General features: G+C 56.1%; 2 protein-coding genes across 4 annotated transcripts; both read right to left on the bottom strand.

Moving 5' to 3' along the window:
• Positions 1–619: 619 nt before the first annotated feature.
• Positions 620–6039, bottom strand: LOC128850441 (zinc finger protein 541-like). The gene is made up of 6 exons (XM_054054786.1): positions 4159–6039; positions 3056–3719; positions 2598–2686; positions 1993–2133; positions 1117–1253; positions 620–803 (listed from the first exon to the last, which is right to left on the bottom strand). Exons 3-6 carry the CDS (start codon positions 2643–2645, stop codon positions 620–622), a joined length of 510 nt encoding a protein of 169 aa, XP_053910761.1. The 5' UTR covers positions 2646–2686; positions 3056–3719; positions 4159–6039.
• Positions 6040–9788: 3749 nt separating this feature from the next.
• Positions 9789–20009, bottom strand: LOC128850353 (SUN domain-containing protein 2-like). 3 transcript variants are annotated; one of them, XM_054053800.1, is made up of 6 exons: positions 19852–19884; positions 17093–17200; positions 16221–16965; positions 13202–13326; positions 11998–12218; positions 9789–10961 (listed from the first exon to the last, which is right to left on the bottom strand). In XM_054053800.1, exons 3-6 carry the CDS (start codon positions 16250–16252, stop codon positions 10602–10604), a joined length of 738 nt encoding a protein of 245 aa, XP_053909775.1. In that variant the 5' UTR covers positions 16253–16965; positions 17093–17200; positions 19852–19884; the 3' UTR covers positions 9789–10601. The 3 variants fall into 3 exon arrangements, 2 of the variants coding, with proteins under 2 accessions (XP_053909775.1, XP_053909774.1); XM_054053799.1 differs by lacking the exon at positions 16221–16965 and having other exon boundaries at positions 16992–17200; positions 19852–20009; XR_008447697.1 differs by lacking the exons at positions 9789–10961; positions 11998–12218; positions 19852–19884 and adding an exon at positions 12337–12473 and having other exon boundaries at positions 13202–13367; positions 13749–17134.
• Between the last annotated feature and the right edge of the window lie 37 nt (positions 20010–20046).

Here is a 20046-nt window from a genome sequence, read left to right on the forward strand (position 1 = left end):
GGGTTTGACAAGGAAGAAGGCAGGAGGTGAGAGGAGGTGTCCTCCAGAGGTGCCAGGGGACGTTTAGATTGGATATTGGGAAAAATTCCTTCACAGACAGGGTTTTCAGGCACGGGAAGGGGCTTCCCAGAGAAGTGGTGGAGGCCCTGTCCCTTTTCTTTACAGGCACCGCTGTAAAGAAAAAGATGCTGTTAGGTTGGATGCAAGTGCAGCAACAACCTGGTGGCATTAAACACTCCCCAGGGCTCAGCCTCCTTCCAGATAATAACGTTGCCTCATAAAATACGTTGTGATTCAATGAACACACACCTTCACAGTACAGAACATGCCATTTATTCCCAACAAATCTACCCTACCCCCCACCCCCCGCCCCAGCCCTACCCCCAGTCCTCTACAAAGATCCAAAGAGGCTTTTAACACACAGAGGAAGACAGAGAGAATTCTGCTTTAATTCTTCTTGTAAACACATGCCCAACACAATGGCACCAAGTTTTTCCAGCATCCCTGTAAAGAAAAAGATGCTGTTAGATTGGATTGAAGTGCAGGAACAACCTGGTGGCATTAACCCTCCCCGGGGCTCAACCTCTTCCCGGATAGAAGGGAATGCAGGAAGCTGACCTCATTGCCGCTTGCGAGCCGGGCTGTCTCCGCTCTCGAAGGCCATCAGCATCCTGCTTTCTTCTGCCTTCGGCTCCGTTTTTGGGCGCTTCAGCGGCCAGCGGACCTTCCGGAGGTAATCCAGGTCCTCCTCCGGGCAATGACGCTTCATGTGGGCGTTGCGGCCATTTATCTTGGCAAACACCCTGGAAGTGGGAGGACAAAGAGGAATTAACTTTAATCCAAGAAACGCCATGAAACCCATCTCTTTTATTGCCATTTCCATGGCTTCTGTGGAGTGCAGTGCAAGAGATTCATCCCTTCGTCCTGCCATATCCGCAGGGAAGGATGGTTAAAAAAGTCACTTGTTTGCACTGGAAAGGGCTGGAAATTCCAAAGGGACAGGGGCGATCATCAAGCGGCCCTTGGCTCTGCTTCCCTCTTACCCCCAGCTGGCTTAGGAAGGGCAAATCTCCTTTAGCCCAAGCACAGAGCTGCCAGAAGGAAGATGAACTCTACCTTCCGCACTCTGGGCATGGAAAACCCTGCAGAGCGTCTCCGCTTCCCGCGTGAGATGGAGGCTGGCTGGCATCACTGGAGGGGGTGCCTGTGCTCTCTGTTGCTACTCGACGGCACTTCCCGGGGCTGGCGACAGCCTGAAAGACAGAGAGCCCAGATCAATTCCTCCTCCGTATCCTGAGCGGGAGTCGGAACCAGCCTGAGCCATCTCCGAGTGGCCCAGGCCAGCCGGATGCATTCCATCGCCCAGGAAAACCAAGCGGCCCAGTCTGGTGAACTCCTTCCGACTCTCAGCAGCCCAAATCTGCTTCAATTAGGCTGCGAGGAGGGAGGCAAACCCAGCCCTTGATGGGAAACCCAGCCTACTGAACAACGCCCCATGTGGAACAGCGCTTCCCTCCCCACATTGTGGACATCAGCTCCAAGGGGCCGAAATCCGAAGCACGGAAGCGACACAGCTACCCACTTTTTCCCACCAAAGCGATATTCCTGTGGCCACAGTTCCTGTTTAGTGGTGAGGGACGTTCCAGCAATGCCCATGCGGAGTCATGGCACCAGCAGTTCCCCTTAGACAGTGCCGGGATGGGACGGAATATCCCTGAGAATCAGCGGCACTAAGCTGAGCGCGTGCAGGGTGATTAGGAAGTGGTTGGGAATTCTCTTCTTTAGGCAGGGAGGGAGCCGGCACTTGGGAGCAGACACCGGCAGCACCATCAGCACACGGCCACGGTGCTAACGAGGAATGCGGATCTGTCATTCCAGAGTTACTGAAGCACACCGGTTCAGGCGCACCCACTGCCCCTTTCCCGGGGGGCAGTAGGGAAATGTTTTCCCAGTGGAGCGGCATCTAGCACAAATCCCCAGTGGTTTCCCCACCTTTTCCTTTGGGTGTTGCGGCTGATCCCTCTCTGCCTTGCGCCTCTGTGCTTTAGCTTTGGCACGGAGGCGGTCAAACACCAACTTCTTCTTCCAGGTGTAGTAATACTCCACACACTGGGCTACGGACTTGGTCTGCACCTGTTGGGGAAAACACGGTGGCAATCCATCGGGGATACACTGCAGTTCAACATCTCACACAAGTGAGCCATTCCACCCAGTTTAACTTCCCCCGTTCCCTCCAGGTAAGCCAGTAAAAGGTGCTGCGGGCACTCTTGATGGGCGTAGTGATGACATGGGAGAGAGAACAAATCTTCCCATCCAGAAGAGGCTCTAAGGAAGGGTGGGAAGGGCAGCACACACACGGGTGGTCAGCATAACATTCCGTTGTCATTTTAACCTCTCTGGCGTTTTGTGTCGGAGACATTAATTCTCCAGTCAGCATTATGCCCACGATGTCTTGGGGCAGAGGCGTTTTGGCTTGCAAACCGGTGTTTGCTCCTTAGAGACCCGCATGCCAGAGACCCCCAGCACCAAGCACGACTTGCAGGGCTAACGCTGTCACCGCTAGCAGTGTGAGATTTGCCCAGATCCAACAGCTTTACCTTCTTCTGGATGCGGTAGAAATCTTTCCGGCATCTGGAGAAAGCCATCCGGAACAGCCGCTCCTCCTCCGCTGTCCAGGTGTCCAAGCCTGGCAATAAAGAGGAAAGGATCAGCTCGCTCACAGGGCTACGGTTCCTCACGGACTGGGTTCTCTCCTGCGTTGGAAGGGAGTGACCCAGCACGTGCAGGATTTGGCCTGGTTTCCTGGGGCTTCTCCCGTTGGGAGCCACTGCTGGGCAGCGGCACGGAAAGCAGTGGCTGACCCCCAAGGATGGGGCACTTCCCATGGCAAAAACGGTCCGCATCCCTAAAAGCGGACTGCTTTGCTGCGGCTTCTCTAGCTGTGTAGAACACAGATGGTTTGCCGCCCGTTAAATGCTTCTGATAGGGATGCAGACAGGGAACTGCCGTATCCACCAGCATTGCAGGTGAAGGCACAGGCTCTATCCCAACTTACCTGTGTAATGATAATCCGCCAGGGGATGGGATTCCAGCTTCCCAGGCCCTCCGGAACACAGCAATTCCTTAGCGTGCTGCAAGATTTCAAGGGAAAAGGCTTAGATTCCAAAAGGAGCAAGGAGGGGAATACCTGCTTCCAGCTGTGGTGCTCCTTCAGCAGTTCCGGCTGGTCCATGCGCAGGAGCAGCGCTTTGGGATCACCTCATCCTGCTGAAGTCTAGGCAAGTACTTCCTCAGTCCGCTTAAGGCTGTAGAACCTAGGCAGATCCTTGGGGACTGAGCCGTGGCATGCCACTGCCAGCACCTCTGGGAGAAGACTCCTCTCTGCCGCAGTCACTTGCCACTCATTCTCACGGCAAAGGCCAAGCCCTCCACTCCATCCAAGTGTTGTTACAGAAGAGAGAATGCGCTCCACCGGGGCCAGGCTGGAGGTGTTTGCTCAGCACGGGGCGCCCAGGGACGCTGGACTTGCCAAGCGCGGGGCGTTTATCCAGACCTCGGCATTTCCCCAAACAGGGCAGCTCCTTCATTCCCAGCATTCCATAGCTGCCTGCTTACCAGGATGTTGCCCTGCGTTTGGTGCAGGCAGTGCAGTGCTAGCTCCGCGTTCCCTCTTCCCGCTGGCACTACACCAGAGCAGGCCGTGGTGAGCAGCTCGGTGACTACAAAGGAGAGGGAAAGAACAGGAAGTCAGGTTCTGCCAGGAAACGGTGGGAGAATGGCAGAGGGAAAGCGGAACGAGGCCACGGAGAGACTGGGGAGGACAGAGTGTGGCAGCAAAAAAGCCCCGTCTGCCAGCTCTCCGGGAGTCCCTCTCCCTGCCTTAGGAAAAGCTTTGGGACTGACAACCCCAGGGACAAATCTGCCCTATTCCAGGGCCACTGCAGGTGGGATGGGATGGCTCTGAATGTCCCCAGGGAGCTGATTGATTCCCCGCTCTTGCCCAAGGGAGCCCCCTTCCTTCTACAGCTGCCGGCTTGGATGGTGCTGAGGGAAAGACAGGAGAGAACCCCAAGGTGCCCGGAGGTGCTGCGGAAAGGTGGGAATGGGGAAGCCTTGCATCTGAGGGTGGCCTTGGGGAACAAAAAGCATTAAGGAAACCTCTGCGCTGTGTTTCCGGGTTGGATTCGATGTCCCCCCAGGGCTTCCACACCAGCGCTGCTCCCTCCTCATCGTTTTGCCAGTGAGGCCTGTCCCGCAGAGCCGGTAGCTCTGCCTGGAATTCAGCTCCGACGTTGACGCGTCTGGAGGAATAAGCGGAGGGGAGGAGGGCGAGTTGGGATCAGCTGCACCGGGACAGGCACACGTGCTGGGAATGAGGGGCTATGCCATGGGCGCGGCTGGGCTGTCCCAAAGACGGCACAGGTAGAGCCCACAGTCCCCGGCCCGGCGTTACCAGCTCCCCTCTAGAGCCCCTTGCCAGCACTCACTGCGTCACCGTGCCATCCCAGGAATCGTCCTGTCCCAAATCCATGCTGAGAGCTGGCTTGGGCTCCATCAGCGCCTGAAGGGCTCGTGGGCTCTGCTCGCAGCAGCAGCAAGGGCAGCGAGCTACCAGCCCCTCGACCGTTGAATGTTGTGTGGAGCCCGGTAGCCTGGCAACGCCGCCCTGTCAGCCCAGCTGGGCCCTGCCAGCAGGGTCCGGCCAGGATTCTACCGGCCGTTCAGGTGCCGCTTCATTCCGGCCCGCATGCGGCATCATCCCAACCCTGCCGTTCACCCCTCCGGTGATGCCAGGCAGCGGAAAACCAACCCCGCTAGCTGCTAACACTGCAGCTCCCTCATTGCCCGCTTCCCAAATCGCTCCCTTTTCCACTGGGAAGGTCGTGGACCATCCAGATATGCTTCCAGAGCCGCGCACGAGCACGTCTCGGAGTCAGCCATGCCGGAACAGAGCGGCTCAGCCTTTAATAGGTGGGAAATCCCACTCCGAGCTTGTAGATGCTTGTGGGGAAGGCAGGAGGGAGCCGAGGCGTGCACGTATCTGTTGGCGCAAATGCCTCGCTTGGCTTCACTCTGGGAATATCCAGAGGAGCCAGAGCCTGGAGCGGAGGCCGGAGCCAGAGGAGAATGGCGTTCCCTGCGCTGCCGCCTCCGCAAGGTGACTGCCTGCAGCAGCCCCTTCCGCGGGGTGCTTTTAGGGAAGCCCTGCCTGGGAAGTGAGGAAGGAGAAACCACCTGCAAATGCCCTTTGGCTGAGCACTGCCTTCCCGAGCCGGGATGCTGCGCATTGCTCTGGCTCTGCAGCACTAAATGGGATGGCAATTTCCCACTCATTTCCCCAGTGCGGCCCTTTCCAACAGCACCAAATTCCAAAAGGGAAGAAAAGCGAGGCTGAGGGGTTGCGGCTTTGCTTGGAAGCAGAGGGCAAGGGCTCCTTGAAGGAAGAGGCAGAGTCAGGGGCTTCGGGACTCGGAATCAGCACTGGGACCACAGGCTTGGTTAGCAGCCAGCGTGGGCAGCAGGAGGACGGAGGGGCTCATCCCGCTGGATTCAGCCGTGGAGAGACGGCGGCTGAGATGCCGGGTTCAGTGTTGGGCCCCTCACTCCCAGAAAGACGCTGAATGGCTAGGGCACATCCGGAGAAGGGCAGTGGAGGTGGGAAGGGGCTGGAGGAGAAAGGAAAGGGCTGAGGGAGCTGGAGGGCTCGGTCTGCAGTGCAGGATGCAGAGGGGAGCCCTGACCGCACTGCGCAGCTGCGGGCAGGAGGTGTGAGCCAGGCGGGAGTTGGGTTCGGCTGACAAGGAAGAAGGCAGGAGGTGAGAGGAGGTGTCCTCCAGAGGTGCCAGGGGACGTTTAGATAGGATATTGGGAAAAATTCCTTCACAGACAGGGTTGTCAGGCACGGGAAGGGGCTTCCCAGAGAAGTGGTGGAGGCCCTGTCCCTGCAGGGATCTCTAATGCGTGTGGATGCAGCACGTAGGGTTCGACTCGATGATCCTAAGGGTCTGTTCCAACCTCAAGGATTCCGTCATTCAATGAGCACACGCCTTCACAGTACAGAACATGCCATTTATTCCTAACAAAATCACCCCACTCCCCACCCCTCCAATCTGCTACAAAGATCCAAACAAGCTTTAAACACACACAGTGAGAGACAGAAAGGCACCGCTGTAAAGAAAAAGATGCTTTTAGATTGGATGCAAGTGCAGCAACAACCTGGTGGCATTAACACTCCCCTGGGCTCAACCTCCTCCCGCATACAAACCTCAAGGATTCCGTCATTCAATGAGCACACGCATTCACAGTACAGAACATGCCATTTATTCCTAACAAAATCACCTCACCGCATCCCCTCCCCCATCCCCTACAAAGATCCAAACGAGCTTTAAACACACAGAGTGACAGAGAGAAAATTCTTCTTCAATGCGCTCAGGAAACACATGCCCGACACACAGCCACCAAGTTTTCCCGCTATTGCTCTAAAAAAAGCCAGGTTCTGCCAGGAAACTGTGGGAGAACTGCAGAGGGAAGGTGGAACGGAGAGGCTGCGGAGGACAGAGTGTGCCAGGAAAAAGCCCGGAAAAAAAGCCCATGTTCCTAGCTGAATTAGTTCTAACCTTTATTTTTTTCAGTCTGAAATAAAAATCCTCCTTTTCCTGCTATTTGACCTTGAATCTCTAATGTCTTGCATGTGATGTGATGCCATATGTGAGAGGTCCAATGTTTCCTGAATTGGTCCCACCATGCTGCTCGTTCCTATGTGGAAACAGACCATCTCCACCCTGGAGGGGTCCCTGCTTTCTCATACCTGGTCAGGTACAGTGGCAAGTGCTGGAGGTGGCAAGGTTATAGATCATCCCAAGTCCTTTCATCAACTGCCAGTGCGCGTAGCTGCAGCAGGATTTCTGCAGGAGGAGGCACAGCACATGGCCCTGGGTCTCTGCAGGTCCATGGCTGTGCCCCCCAGCAGGCTGGTGCCACCCACCGTGGGGTGCAGGGGTCAGGGAAAGGCATAAGGAGAAGGGGCAGAGAGCAGCCCTAGAGGCTGCGCCACAGAAACAGGAATTCATTTCCATTTCCCTGAAGAAAGAGTTGATGGATCCCTGCTACTTGCAGGAACAGCAACGCCACTTGCAGGGCCGTGGAGAGTCCTGAGGCTGGAGGCCCTCCTCTTTGCGGGGTGCTGGGCTCCCCAAGGCACGTTGTCCTGGCCAGGAGTGAAGGGGCCTGCCGCTGCCACGTCCCCTGGCTCCTCCTGGGGCTGCTCCTGCTCTGCAGGCATGGGCACAGGCTGGAACTCCCGTGGAGGGTGGCCTCCGAGATGCCGGCTCCCTCCTCCAGGTGACGTGGCCTCTTGCAGGGATGAGGACGATCCTGGGGGCTGCTGCTACTCCTCTTCAGGGATGCTGGGACCCCAGACGCAACTTTTCCTAGCAAGGATTAGAGGGGGGGTGGCTGCATCACTCAACAGAGGGACCTGCTGCTCTGCATGCATGGGTGCTGATGGGGGCCCATCAGATTCCCAGCAGATGGCTGTGTGCAGAATCAGCTTTTCTGCTACCACTACCGTTCCTCAATTATTGCCTCCAGCTCCCAGGGCAGCACGGGCTGGAGGAGGGAGCTTCTGGTGTTGCTGGAAAAGTGACAGACAGACCTCAGGCAGGAGGCCACCCACGGTAGCCCTGTCCTCTGACCCCGCAGCCCCCTGCTCTTTCAGTAATGGCATCCCCTGCACGCTGGACAGAGGGGACGCCACAGGGCAATGAGGGCTGGGGCAGCTGGGACCTGCGCCTGCCTGACTGCTGGCGACTCTGCCTGTGTGGGCGGTGTGCTGATGACAGTGCTCTACGTAGTCATTTCTTCCCCACACAGAAAACTTGACCTTCTCCATCGGAGGCCTTCTTCTGCAGAGTGGGCATCTTATGCCCTTTTGCCCACCACAAGACGCAGCCCAAGCAGAACTGGTGCTGGCACGGCTGCACCAAGGTGATGCCCTCCTGAAAATCACAGCACACGTGGCAGAGCAGCTCCACTCTGTGGCCGTGCCCGTGCTTGTGCTCTGCAGAGGACTGAGGAGACCTGACGATGAGAAGCTGCTCCCTCCCCCTGGCTGTCACCAGCGATGCCAAAGATTGTTGTGTGCTGCAAATTAGAGAGAAGCCACAGCTACTTACTGTCCAAGGGACCGGAGGGGAGGAAGGAATGCCCAGGCCTCTTGAGAACGACATATTCCCGACTCTCTGAGCAAGCACCACTGCCGCCCCCCCCCCAACCTCTGGGGGTATTTTCCCTCACAGCTCACCCTTGCTGTTGCAAGCAAACCCTGTAGTGTCCAGCTGCCTGAAACAGGGAGGGCAGGGACAAGTTTTGGCTGACAGCTAGAGCCCATATAGATCCTGGATCAGCAGAACTTGCTGCACCCAGCCTTGGATAGCACTTGTACGGGAACTCTCCCTTCTCGGAATCACACTGCTCCCTTAGCCTGGCCTTCAAGTCACAGCCCTGCAAACCACTTGTTTTGTGGTCACAGCAGCACAAACCCAGGGCCCTGTTCATGGAATCACAGAATGCTTTCGGTTGGAAAAGACCTTAAACCCCACCCAATTCCAACGCCCCTGCCATGGGCAGGGACACCACCCACTAGATCGGGCTGCCCAAGGCCCCATACAACCTGGCCTTGAACACCTCCAGGGATGGGGCATCCACAACTTCCATGGGCAACCTGTGCCAGTGTCTCACCATCCTCATTGTGAAGAATTTCTTCCTAACGTCTAACCTAAGTCTTCCCCCCCCCCGGCAATTTACCGCCATTCCCCCTCATCCTATCACTACATGCCCTTGTAAACAGTCCCTGCCCAGCTTTCTTGGACCCCGCTTCAGCTACTGGAAGGCCACTATGAGGTCTCCTTGGAGCTTTCTCTTCTCCAGGCTGAACAACCCCAACTCTCTCAGCCTGTCCTCTTATGGGAGGTGCTGCTGGCCACACTTCTTTTGATGCAGCCCTGGATATGGTTGCCCTGGGCTGTGAGCGCACGTTGCTCGCTCACGTCGAGCTTCTCATTAATCAGCATCCCCAAGTCCTTCTCCACACGGCTGCCCCCCATCACATCACCCCCCATTCTGTACTGAAACCATGGATTGCTCCGACTCACGTGTAGGACCTTGCCCTTGGCCTTGTTGGACCTCACGGGGTTCACACAGGCCCACTTCTCCAGCCTGTGCAGGTCCCTCTGGATGACATCCCATCCTCTGGTGTGATGACTGCACCACTCAGCTTGGTGTCATCTGCAAACTTGCTGAGGGTGCACTCAAATCTCGCTGTCTACAGCACTGATGAAAATATCAAACGGCACAGGTCCCAGCCCCAGGAACCCTGAGGGAAACCACTTGTCACGGATCCATCTGGACATCGAGCCATTGACCAGTGCTTTCTGAATACGACCATCCAACCAATTCCATATCCACTGAACAGTCCACCATTCAAATCCCAGCCCAGTGAGTCTCAACCCTGCACTGGAAGTGGAGACGCTCCAAGCAGATTTCCATGCCCAGAGTGTGGAAGGCAGCATTCATCTTCCTTCTGGAAGGTAAGAGTGATTTCCCCATCCCAAGCTGCCCAAGGAGAGTGGGGAACCAGAGATGAGGACTGGTTGAGGATCACCCCTGCCTCTTTGGAATCTCCAGCCCTTCCCATCACAAACATCCACCTGCTTTAACCACCCACATCCCAGGATATGGCAGAACGAAGGGATGAAACTCTTGCACCACGCATCACAAAGCCTCAGAAGTAGAAATAATGGACCACACTTTAATGGCATTCATTGGCTATAAGAAATTCCTGTTTTCCTTCAGGTATACCTGAAAAGAAAAAGTTGATGGAAAAGTGCTGGGCAAGTGTTATCTGAGTGGATTCAAGAAGAAGATCCACAAGTTTTCCTCTCTCTACCTCTCTGTTTTTCTAAAGCTCATTTTGGCTTTTTGTAGCAAATGGTGGGTGGTGGGTGGTTTGCTGGGAATAAATGGGAAGTTCCATACTGTAACGGTGTGCACTAATGCACTCACAGAGTCCGTTAAGTTGGAAAAGACCTCTAGTGTCACCGAGTCCAATCATAAACCCAAACCTGCCATTCCCACAACTAAACCACAACCCTAAGTGTCACATCCACACAGAATGCTCTTCTCCGCTGGCTCTGTCCTCCAGGCAAGAGCTTGGAGCAGATATTCTGAGACTGCCGCCGAGCAGGGTAGTTGTGGGGCAGATTTAGACTAGACATAAGGAAGCACTTCTTCACGATGAGAGTGGCGAGGCACTGGCACAGGTTGCCCAGGGAAGTTGTGGATGCGCCATCCCTGGAGGTGTTCAAGGCCAAGTTGGAAGGGGCCTTGAGCAGCCTGATCTAGTGTGTCCCTGCCCATGGACCCCAGGGACCCTCCTGATCTAGTGGGAGGTGTCCCTGCCCATGGCGGGGGGGCGGGGTGTGGAACTACATGATCTTTAAGGTCCCTTCCAACCCAAACTATTCTATGATTCTATAAAACAGCAATGTGGAACAGGCAGAGATGGCACAACCAGCAATGGCTTCAGGGCAGGGACGGGGGCTTCAGGGCAGGGACCCACCACCCAGAGCACCCCACAGCCAGATACACAGCTTTCTGGCCCTGCCTTCCTGCACCCTCCGCCATGGCATCCACCCACTACACCCCCTGTTCCTCTCCCGGGTCTGGCCACAGGCTCTCCTACAGTCAGCAAAGTCCTTGGCGGCTCTGGGCATGGTCCCCTGGAGTGAGAGTGCTTTGGGGATGTGCTGTATGGTCATGGCTGTGACGCAGATGATGCTGGAGAGGTGGACGATGGCAAAGCCCTGGGACCCACAAAATGCCCAGCAGTTCTCGGGAATGACCATCCCCACGCAGTCCTCGATGTTGGGCTTCAAGGCTTGACCCACGATGAGGTGTGCTTGCTGTGGTGGGAACAGATGGCACAAGAGCAGTCAAAGGCTGGGGCAGGCATCCTGCCCTCCGCTCACTTCCACCCCGCAAGGATGGAGAGAGCACAAGGACCTTCCCACAGCAGCGCCAGGGCATGAATCCCCATCAAACCCTCCACCCCACCCCCCAAAAAACGAGAGGACACACACTGGGCTGGGAAGCCCAGTTAGAGATTGCTAGCAATACCCCAGGTAAGAACAGGGAGCATCCAAGCTCGCTGGGATCACTCATCCCTATCCCAAAGAGTTGACTGGCTCCAGATCTGCCCATCGGTACCAGACACAATCTGACAGCCCCCCTAGTCCTCCCCAGCATGGGCTGCTTGTCCCTACCTATGCCTGTCCCACTCGATCCCCATCTGGAAAATCTGATGCCCCAGTGGGAGCCAAACAGAGCATCCCTCAGGAGCCAAGCCCAGGAGTACTGGGACCCTGCAGTACTGCCAGCAGTCTAAGCCTGACAGCATGTGCAGAGCCTGTACAGGCTGCAGGGACTACTAATCCTGCTCGATCCCTCTCCTCCATGGGGAACTGCCAACCACTCTTTCCAAAGCAAGCAGGCTCGTTTTTTCCCACGGTGTCATTCTGCTGACATGTTTTGCCCCAAGGGAGGCACTGCTGAGGGAGGGAGGGAGGGAGGGAGGGAGGGAGGGAGGGAAGATGCTCAAGCCATGGAGACACCTTGGTGGCCCCTGCCCAGCTGCTGCGTGAAAGATACACAGCAGAAACGTGGATTTTAAGACCGAAAGTGCCTCACAGGCCTGTGGGTATCTTCACCTACAAACCCTTCCAGGGCACAGCACAGGCACACCCCCAAGAAGGGATGGGAGCACTTTCAGGGATGCTCTTGCCAGGTGTTATGCAAGCCCACGATGCAAGGGCTGTCCCCACAGCTCTGCCATCTGCCAGGCATGTGCACCAGCACCCCTGCAGATGTGCAAGGGGGCACATGCCTCAATCCAACATCTGTGGTGACCACCATGGCCCTCGGGCTCAGGCCAGCACTCACCTCCTCTGCCACACCTTGCCGCAGGGCCATTCCTATACTTGCCTGAGTGTCACGTGCCAACTGCCTCTGGTCCTCCAAGACTTTGACCAGGATCTTGAGCTTCAGAGCATCCAGGGTCTGCAGCTTCACTTGCAAGTCTTCCTGCTGAAAGACAAGGCCAGCAGCACCACCCAGAACTGCAACAGGAACCGACTGACCTATGCTGGGAACTGTGCCTCCACCTGCAGAGGTGAGGACAGTGTGCACCACACAGGTGCAGCCTCAGGGCACGAACGCTGCACCTCCCTCTGCTTAACAGGGTAGTGACTAGGGACTCACATCAGCCTGCACCACCATCAGCTTCTCAGCATCCCCTTCATGTGCCTTCCCACTATCTCTTTGATCTGAGGCTCTTGAGCTCCCCACTCAGCACCACCACCTCCTGCTCCTTGTCCACCTTCCACTGGAAGCTTCCTCACAGGCATTCCTGTGCTGAGCTGTGCCAAGAGAAAGGCAAAAAAAAACTTGTGCTGACAATCCCAGCTCCTCCCTGCAAACTAGAGGAGGACATTCATTCCCGATCGCCTATGCTCAGCCCTTTCTCCAGCCCCAAACGGTTTTAATTTCTGTCACAAGGACTTCTACTGCATCCTGTGAGAAAGCATCCCCTTCTCATCCGTCAGCTGAAGGGCCCCATTCCCCATGGGAATGCAAAATGACAACGGTGAAGGTCACTTGCTGAAATTGTGCTTTGAGCTCTGCTGCCAGTCAGGGCACTTTCTTGCCGACAGACCCACATCTCCATCCCTCCTTTCCCCTCAAGACCCTACGTCTCAGCCTCTCCTTCGTCCCAAGCAAACCAGTCCTGGGAACCCCTCTTAAGCCTCACTGTGGGAATTTCACCCCGCTACCTGCCAGCCCCCAAGAGGGCAGCAGCTCTGCCCAGAACCGACAGTGTCACCTCTGACACTCTGAGTTCAGTGCCAGCACATGTGCCTCCATCTCTTGGCAGAAGAAGGGGAAGAGGAGAGACCTCCGACACGGGCAGCAAGGATGTCTTGCCTGGCTACCGCCACATGCTTGTTACTTTACGTGAGAAGTTTTTGCGATCTCCCCGACACACTCATCTAAATCCCTCTGCACCTGGGCTCACAGGGCATCCAGGTCGCTTTGCACGGTGAGGAACAGCAGGGAACATCAGAGTCTGGCCCCCCACACCCCTCACCTGGAGGTGGCTGGTCATGACAGTGCAGATCCTCCTTCAGCCCTGCGTCCTGGTGGCTCACCAGCCCCTCCAGCAGCTCCCACTCTGACCTTGACCTCCACCACCTCGATGCTCTTCTCCAGCACCTGCAAAAGAACCAAGGAGCTGGTCCTCACCCCCACAGCACCTGTGGCAGCAAGGCAGGGCATGATGCAGCCCCCCTCAGCGAGACGCAGACCCACGGGGAGCCGCCTGCTCCACAGGGATACCTGGCAAAGGGGACCCAGGCCACCCAGTCCCCAGAATCTTCTTCATCTGCTGCTTCCCAGGAGAGGACGGGTGCTCCTCCTGCTCTATGCCTGGGACACCCAGAGAGTGAGATGCCCACAAACTGGAGGAGCCACTTCCACCCACTTCCTGCCCCATCGCCCAGAAGAGCTCCTTCAGCCATGGACCATGCTGTCCCAGCTCTCCCTGCAAGGCACCCACCCCACCTGGGCCACCACCACGCCTCTGGTGAGGTTTCCCCTCTGCCTTCCCCATCGTGGTGTCCTGCCTCTACACTCACCTGGAGAAGGGGACACCACACAGCTGAGGATCTGCAACGCTGAGGCAGTGCCAGGTGCCTTTAAAATGAACCTGGTTTACTCCCAAGAGTACAAAAACCACACCCCAGTCAGAATCTGGAGCCACAGGGGCAGGAGCAGCACCAATGGAGGCAATGCCGACACTCTGGGCAGTCAGAAAGCTTGGCTGCCTCTAGAAGTAGCAGCAGTTTCTTCTTGGATGGCTCCAATTGCACTTCCCAAATGCCCATGCAAGCCCACAGTACTTTTTCCTTTCATTAACAGTGGCCTCAAGGCCATTCTGATCATACTCCCTGGAAGCATCCTCGGGATTTGGGGCTCAAAGCCACCTCGGAGGCAGCTGAAATGTTTTTGCGGGAAGCAAAAGCCAGCATACCTATCCCAGCCACGATGGCTCAGGGTTCTCACTGCTCCCACCTCCTGCCTGGCATTCTCAGAAGACAGAGGAGGCCCCGATGCTGGATGCCATTCCCTACAGCATTCTCCTTTTTTATGTTTTCAATGTCTACCAGCTCCACCTCATAGATTTCCACTATGGGTATGTGGAGCTTCACAGCAATGCTGAACTGGTCCTGCAAGTGGATAGGAATGCCTGGAGCCGGCAAGAGCTCTACAAACCTAAGCGGAGTGGGAAAGCTGCTCCGAAGGCAGGAATCATTGCCAAAGGTGCCATTCCCAGCCCCTGCCTATCACATGTTTGCCTCCATTTCTTGCTGGGTGCTGGATTCAGCTCCAAAGCCAGACAAAACTGTTGGGTTTGTCCCCAAAATCCTTCCAAAAGCACTGCTTCCTACCCCAAAAGGCAGCACCACTTCCTAAGCCTCCCCATTCCCACCTCTGAGCCTTCGGCCTCCCCCTTCTCCCTCACAGCCATGCTCACCATGCCCATGTAGATTTCAATGGCTCAGAACAAGCAGTTTACGGCCTCTGGAAAAGGGGCAGGGGCCTGCACAAAAGCAGTGCTTCTTTCCGGCCCTCCAGCCTCCCAAGGCAACACAGCTGCATTCCCAGCCATTTGGGGCACAAATCCTTGGGATCTGGTCATTGTGACATGGATTGGGGTTAAATTTGTGATTTAACTGCGTCCACGTTCCCTTTAAATTGCAGAATCCCTTCCATTTATTCCTGATGATGGTTTTGGTTCTACAAAACCCTATTTTTCCTCTTCTGTTGGCAAATTAAAGACAGAAAAAAAGAGGAATGGGACACGTTTTGTTGTTGAAGTTCCAAAGCGGACGGGAGGCAGTATAACTCCTGCAAAGATTTGCCCACCAGCAGGTGTATGCCTCAGCATATATCCCTAAGGGAAACATAAGCTGTGAGGATGGGGAGGTCACAGGTGTCCACAGCACCAACCCAGGGCTGACATGGAAGCGGAGCCGCTGAAACCAACAGGAGGCTCTGAAGAACCCAACACTGGCTGGAAAACGGCCATTGGGCATCAGCAACGCATTGGGGAAAGCCAAAACGCAAAGGAATCGGGGACACAGGAGGGGCTGGAAAATCCAAATGGAGATGACTGAGTCTGGACAACGAAACAGACCCATTCCCCGGTTGCACTGGGACATAGAATGGGAAATAGATCCAGTACAGCACTGGTGGCATCTGCGCAGTGGCCAGGCTGAGGGGAAGCAACAGAACACTTGCCAACCGGACACTGCACGCAGTGAAGATTCTGGATGCTGTGAGCGAGGGCAATCATCTACTGTGGCATCTGGAATCCTGGCAGAACCATCCTGTTAGAGGATTGTCAGCCAATGGGGAAAATGTACCCAGACCAGCAACATCTGCACCCAAGGCTGGTAGAGGGAACAGGTCCAGCTCCGCTCTGGGACAATGACTAGCATGGGCTGCAGGAAGTGGGATATGGAACCCTGCCACAAAATGCCTTGCAAGAATCTGCCACTTCCAGGATTTGGGAATTCTCTGCTTTGTTCAGGGTGTAGGGCGCTAGGCACATCCCAAAATGCATGGAAAGCAGAGAGAAGTCCCACAGCAGCTGCACAGCCTCCTCCCACGCTAGGATTTAACCCTGGATCTAGACCCCACTGGGATGTTTCATCCCAGAAGATGGAGGCAGACATGCTCCCACCTCAGAGACGCACCCAGATGCCCCAAAGATGGGCACAGTGTTTTGCTCAAATTCAGGAAGATGCCATCTCCACACAGGCAGGGGAGGAATTCCGCTGCAGCTACATGCCAGGTTCTGGAAGCTGGATCTTTTTCTAACTGCTCCCAGCTGTTGGGCTCACGGCACCTTCCAACCAGGGGGCCAGGCAGCTCCAAAGCTGCCATCCAAGTGCCACAGCCACAGGGACATGGGATGCGGGCTAAAGGCAGAGCAGAAGAGAGCAGAGCTGGATCCCAGTGCTCCCATTGTAGCCTACTGGAGAGCAGGAGCTTGCAGCGCTTTGGAATACCTTATGTAACTCCCAGGTGAAAAGCAGCCTTACCTTCCCGAAGGCTCCATCCCGCACAGCACCATTCCCAATTCCTGGTATTCAGGAAGGAGTTTGTTCCCTTAGGAAGTGGCAGGCTCAGCCTCTGCTTCCCCCTAAGCCCTCATCCCTAACTCGGTATTTGGGAAGAGGTTTGCCCCTTTTGGAAGTGGCAGCCTCAGCCTTCACCTTCTTGAAGGCCAGACCACAACACGGAAGTAGGGAGCAGGGCCATTCGAACTCCGGTTCGCACGGGCACTCCAGAGAGGAAAACCCAGGTTGAGAATGGATCACGAGAACATAAATCTCTGGGAGATTAAGCCAATCCTCCAGGAGAATAGATCCGCTTTCTCCTCGGGTTACCCCATTGCCCAGTCACCCAAACCAACCCAGCATGGTGCCACAAGGGACTAATGAGCGCAATAGCTGCTCAGGAACACCAAAGCATGCCCAATCACAAGGGAAAAGCCAGACCATCTCCTCTCATCAACCTCAGAATGTTCAACCCAGCTTGGCTCTGAACAGACCCAAAGAAAATGGAATGCACGCATGAAGCGCAACTCATGACCCTTCTGAAGCCACATGCTCAGAGCTGGGCTCAGCACAGGGATTCTTGCACAGAAGGAAGGGATCCAATGTCATCCAATACACGTACACGAGGTGAACTTTGCATGCCAAAGCAACTCTCAGCTCCAGGAATCACGGGAAAATCCTGCCGATGGCATCCCAGCTCACTCCCAAAAGTGCTGAGAGGATCCGCCTGTAACAGTTGAGGAAACCACATACCAAAATACAGGTGGCTTAAGCATGCTCCCATCTCCCGCAGCAGCTCCAGAGGATGGAAAATCCATGGGTCTGGAATGCCAGAGGAAACCTGAGCCCCTAACCTGCTTTCTTGAAGGCGTTCCTAGCATCCACAAAGTTAGTAGCTGTGTCGCGTTTGCTTTGGAGCTGTAGGTGGAGCTGAGCCACTTGGCAAAAGGCATTCCCAGGAGCTAGAAAATGAGAGAGAGAAACTCAGAGGCATTGTCCAAACCTTTTCAGGGAGAGCTGGGGCATAAAACCTAGATGTGGGCAGGTGATCCTGCTCAAAACCCGCTAAAACAACCCAGGAGCATGGAGCCTGGGATGGCTTCAACAGGGCTGAATCCTGCCAGGAACAGGGGAAGAGAAGGTACTGCCAGCCCCAGGAAGGGAACAGTGGCTCCGTGCACCCATACCACTCCAGATCTGAGCCATTTTGAACGTGTTGTCTGCTTCGGCATAGGTGCTGCAGATCCTCCTAGAAGCTAGGCTGTAGCACATGGAGGTGATTAATGACAGCCAGCGAGGTGATTAATGGTCATAGTCAAGGACTATCGGTCAATGGCTCTACGTTCAGATGGAGGTCCGTGACGAGTGGTGTCCCTCAGAGGTCTGTACTGCGACCGGTGCTGCTTAATATCTTCCTCACCTCAATGATATTGACAGCAAGACTGAGTGCACCCTCAGCAAGTTTGCAGATGACACCAAGCTGAATGGTGCTGTTGCCACAGTGGAAGGACAGGATGTCATCCAGAGGGACCCGCACAGGCTGGAGAAGTGGGCCTGTGTGAACCTCGTGAGGTCCAACAAGGCCTAGGGCAAAGTCCTACACCTGGGTCAGGGCAATCCCCAATTCCAGTACACAATGGGGGCTGACATGATTGAGAGCAGCCCTGCAGAGAAGGACTTGATGGTGCTGGTTGTTGAGAAGCTCAACATGAGCCAGCAATGTGCGCTCACAGCCCAGAAGGCCGACCGCATCCTGGGCTGCATCAAAAGAAGCGTGGTCAGCAGGTCGAGGGAGGTGATTCTGCCCCTCTATTCCTCTCTTGCGAGACCTCATCTGGAGTACTGCGTCCAGTTCTGGAATGCTCAACATAGGAAGGATATGGAACTGTTGGAATGGGTCCAGAGGAGGGCTACAAAGACGATCAGAGGGCTGGAGCACCTCTGCTATGAGGACAGGCTGAAAGAGTTGGGGTTGTTCAGCCTGGAGAAGAGAAAGTTCCGAGCCCCGAAAGAGCTACAAGAAAGCTGGAGAGGGACTCTTTACAAAGGCTTGTAGTGATAAGACGAGGGCCAATGGGTATAAACTGGAGAGGGGCAGTTTTAGACTAGACAGAAGGAAGAATTTCTTCACTATGAGAGTAGTGAGGCACTGGAACTGGTTGCCCAGGGAAGTTGTGGATGCCCCATCCCTGGAAGTGTTCAAGGCCAGGCTGGATGGGGCCTTGGGCAGGCTGATCTACTCGGAGGTGTCCCTGCCCATTGCAGGGTGGCTGGAACTGGATGATCTTTAAGGTCTTTTCCAACCCAAATTAGTCTATGATTCCTCAAGCCAGGAGGTGCAGACCAGATGGGAAAATGCCCCCGGGAAGCTCAAATCTCATATCTGAATGGGAAATCAAAACTATGTGGCTCCTGAAACCCATTCCCTAACCCCTTGCACCTCTCTGGTGTCCCCACCCTCGCCTCCAAACTCCCTGGGGTTCCCTCTGTAATCCCAAGATCCCCTGAAACCTCTCATGGCCCTTCTTTGACCCCCACACCCCAACAGTGCCCATCTCTGCACCCCACCCCCCGAAATCCTCCTCACCCCAAAGCCCTCCAGGAGCCCCCAGTACCCCTTCTCCTCCCACACAGCATCCCCTGCTCACACCAAAGTCCACCTGGAGCCCCTTATGCATTCCTTCGCCCCATGCTGTACCCCTCCTCAAATCCATCCTTCCAGTGCCCACTGTGCATTCCCTCCTCACCCCTAAAACTCCCAAAACCCTCTAAAACCCCTTTTCTGTCTCCCTACACCCTCTCAGTGCTACCCATCACTCCCGATCCCCCCTGCAGCCCCTCACACCCCTCTAGCACCCACTCTGCACTCCCAAAGACCCACGTTCTCTTTCTCTCACCCCCTGCACTTCCTCACTGCCCCGCTCCCTCACCTGAAGCCCCTCAAGACACCCTTCCTCACAGCCCTTCTCTGCTCCTCCTGCACTGCCAAAGCCCTCTCAGTACTACCCCTACACTCCCTCAGGGTCTTCCCTCTACCACACTCTTCACCCCGACCCTCAAAAGACCCTCTCACCCCTTCTCCATTCCCCTGCACCCTCTCAGTGGTCCCTCTGCAACACAAAGCCTCCCAAGAAGCCCCCCCCCCCCTTTCTGTGCCTCCTTCCATCTCCTCAGTGCCCTCCCCGCAAAAGAAATCCCCAGGAGCTTAGAAAACCTATTCTCTGAACCCTCTCGGTGCCCACCCCCACCCTCAAAACCGCCTTGGAACCTCTCAAACCCCTTCCCTGACGCCGTGCACCCCTTTGTCACCCAAAAACCTCCACAGTGCCCCCCCCCCCGCCCCCGGATCTTCCTCCTCAGCCCCAGCCCCTCCATTGCCCCCTCTCACCCACAAAGCCCCCCAGAAGCTCCCCCGTCAATGCACCCCAAACCGCTACCGAGGCGCCACGCACCCCTTCTCTGACCGCCCGAAGCCCCCCAGAGGCCCCTCACGCCCCTGCTTCCCACCGCGTGGCCACAATCCCCCACAGTGCCCCCTGTGCCCCCTCCCTTCCCTCCCCGTCCCCGCGGAGCTCCCTGCCGCTGTCAGGATTCCCTGACGGCTCGCGCTCACCCGAAGAGAGCGCTGACGAAGAGCCGGGAGCCGCACACCCCCGACTCCGATTCCGTCTTCCGACTTTGTCTTCTGCCTTCTTCCGGGCCGGGACCGCGAGGTACCCCGCATCACGTGACGCCGCTCAGCGCGCCCCACGTGACCCCGCCCGGAAAGGGGGGGCCCCTCCCTCCCCGCGCCACGTGACCCCGGCGG

Source organism: Cuculus canorus, chromosome Z (assembly GCF_017976375.1).
Source record: "Cuculus canorus isolate bCucCan1 chromosome Z, bCucCan1.pri, whole genome shotgun sequence".
In the NCBI taxonomy this organism is placed as follows: domain Eukaryota; kingdom Metazoa; phylum Chordata; class Aves; order Cuculiformes; family Cuculidae; genus Cuculus; species Cuculus canorus.

Bases quoted from the DNA above. Each gene is read 5' to 3' on its own strand.
- LOC128850441 (XM_054054786.1), bottom strand. From the start codon at position 2,645: ATGGCTTTCTCCAGATGCCGGAAAGATTTCTACCGCATCCAGAAGAAG. The intron at 2,134-2,597 runs GTAAAGCTGTTG...TTTCCCCAACAG, and splicing joins TCTACCGCATCCAGAAGAAG to GTGCAGACCAAGTCCGTAGC. The intron at 1,254-1,992 runs GTGGGGAAACCA...TCTGTCTTTCAG, and splicing joins CGCAACACCCAAAGGAAAAG to GCTGTCGCCAGCCCCGGGAA.
- LOC128850353 (XM_054053799.1), bottom strand. From the start codon at position 19,962: ATGCGGGGTACCTCGCGGTCCCGGCCCGGAAGAAGGCAGAAGACAAAG. The intron at 13,327-16,991 runs GTATGTGGTTTC...GTTCTTTTGCAG, and splicing joins CTTAAGCCACCTGTATTTTG to GTGCTGGAGAAGAGCATCGA. The intron at 12,219-13,201 runs GTGAGGGGTGTG...TCACCTCTGCAG, and splicing joins TCATGACCAGCCACCTCCAG to GTGGAGGCACAGTTCCCAGC.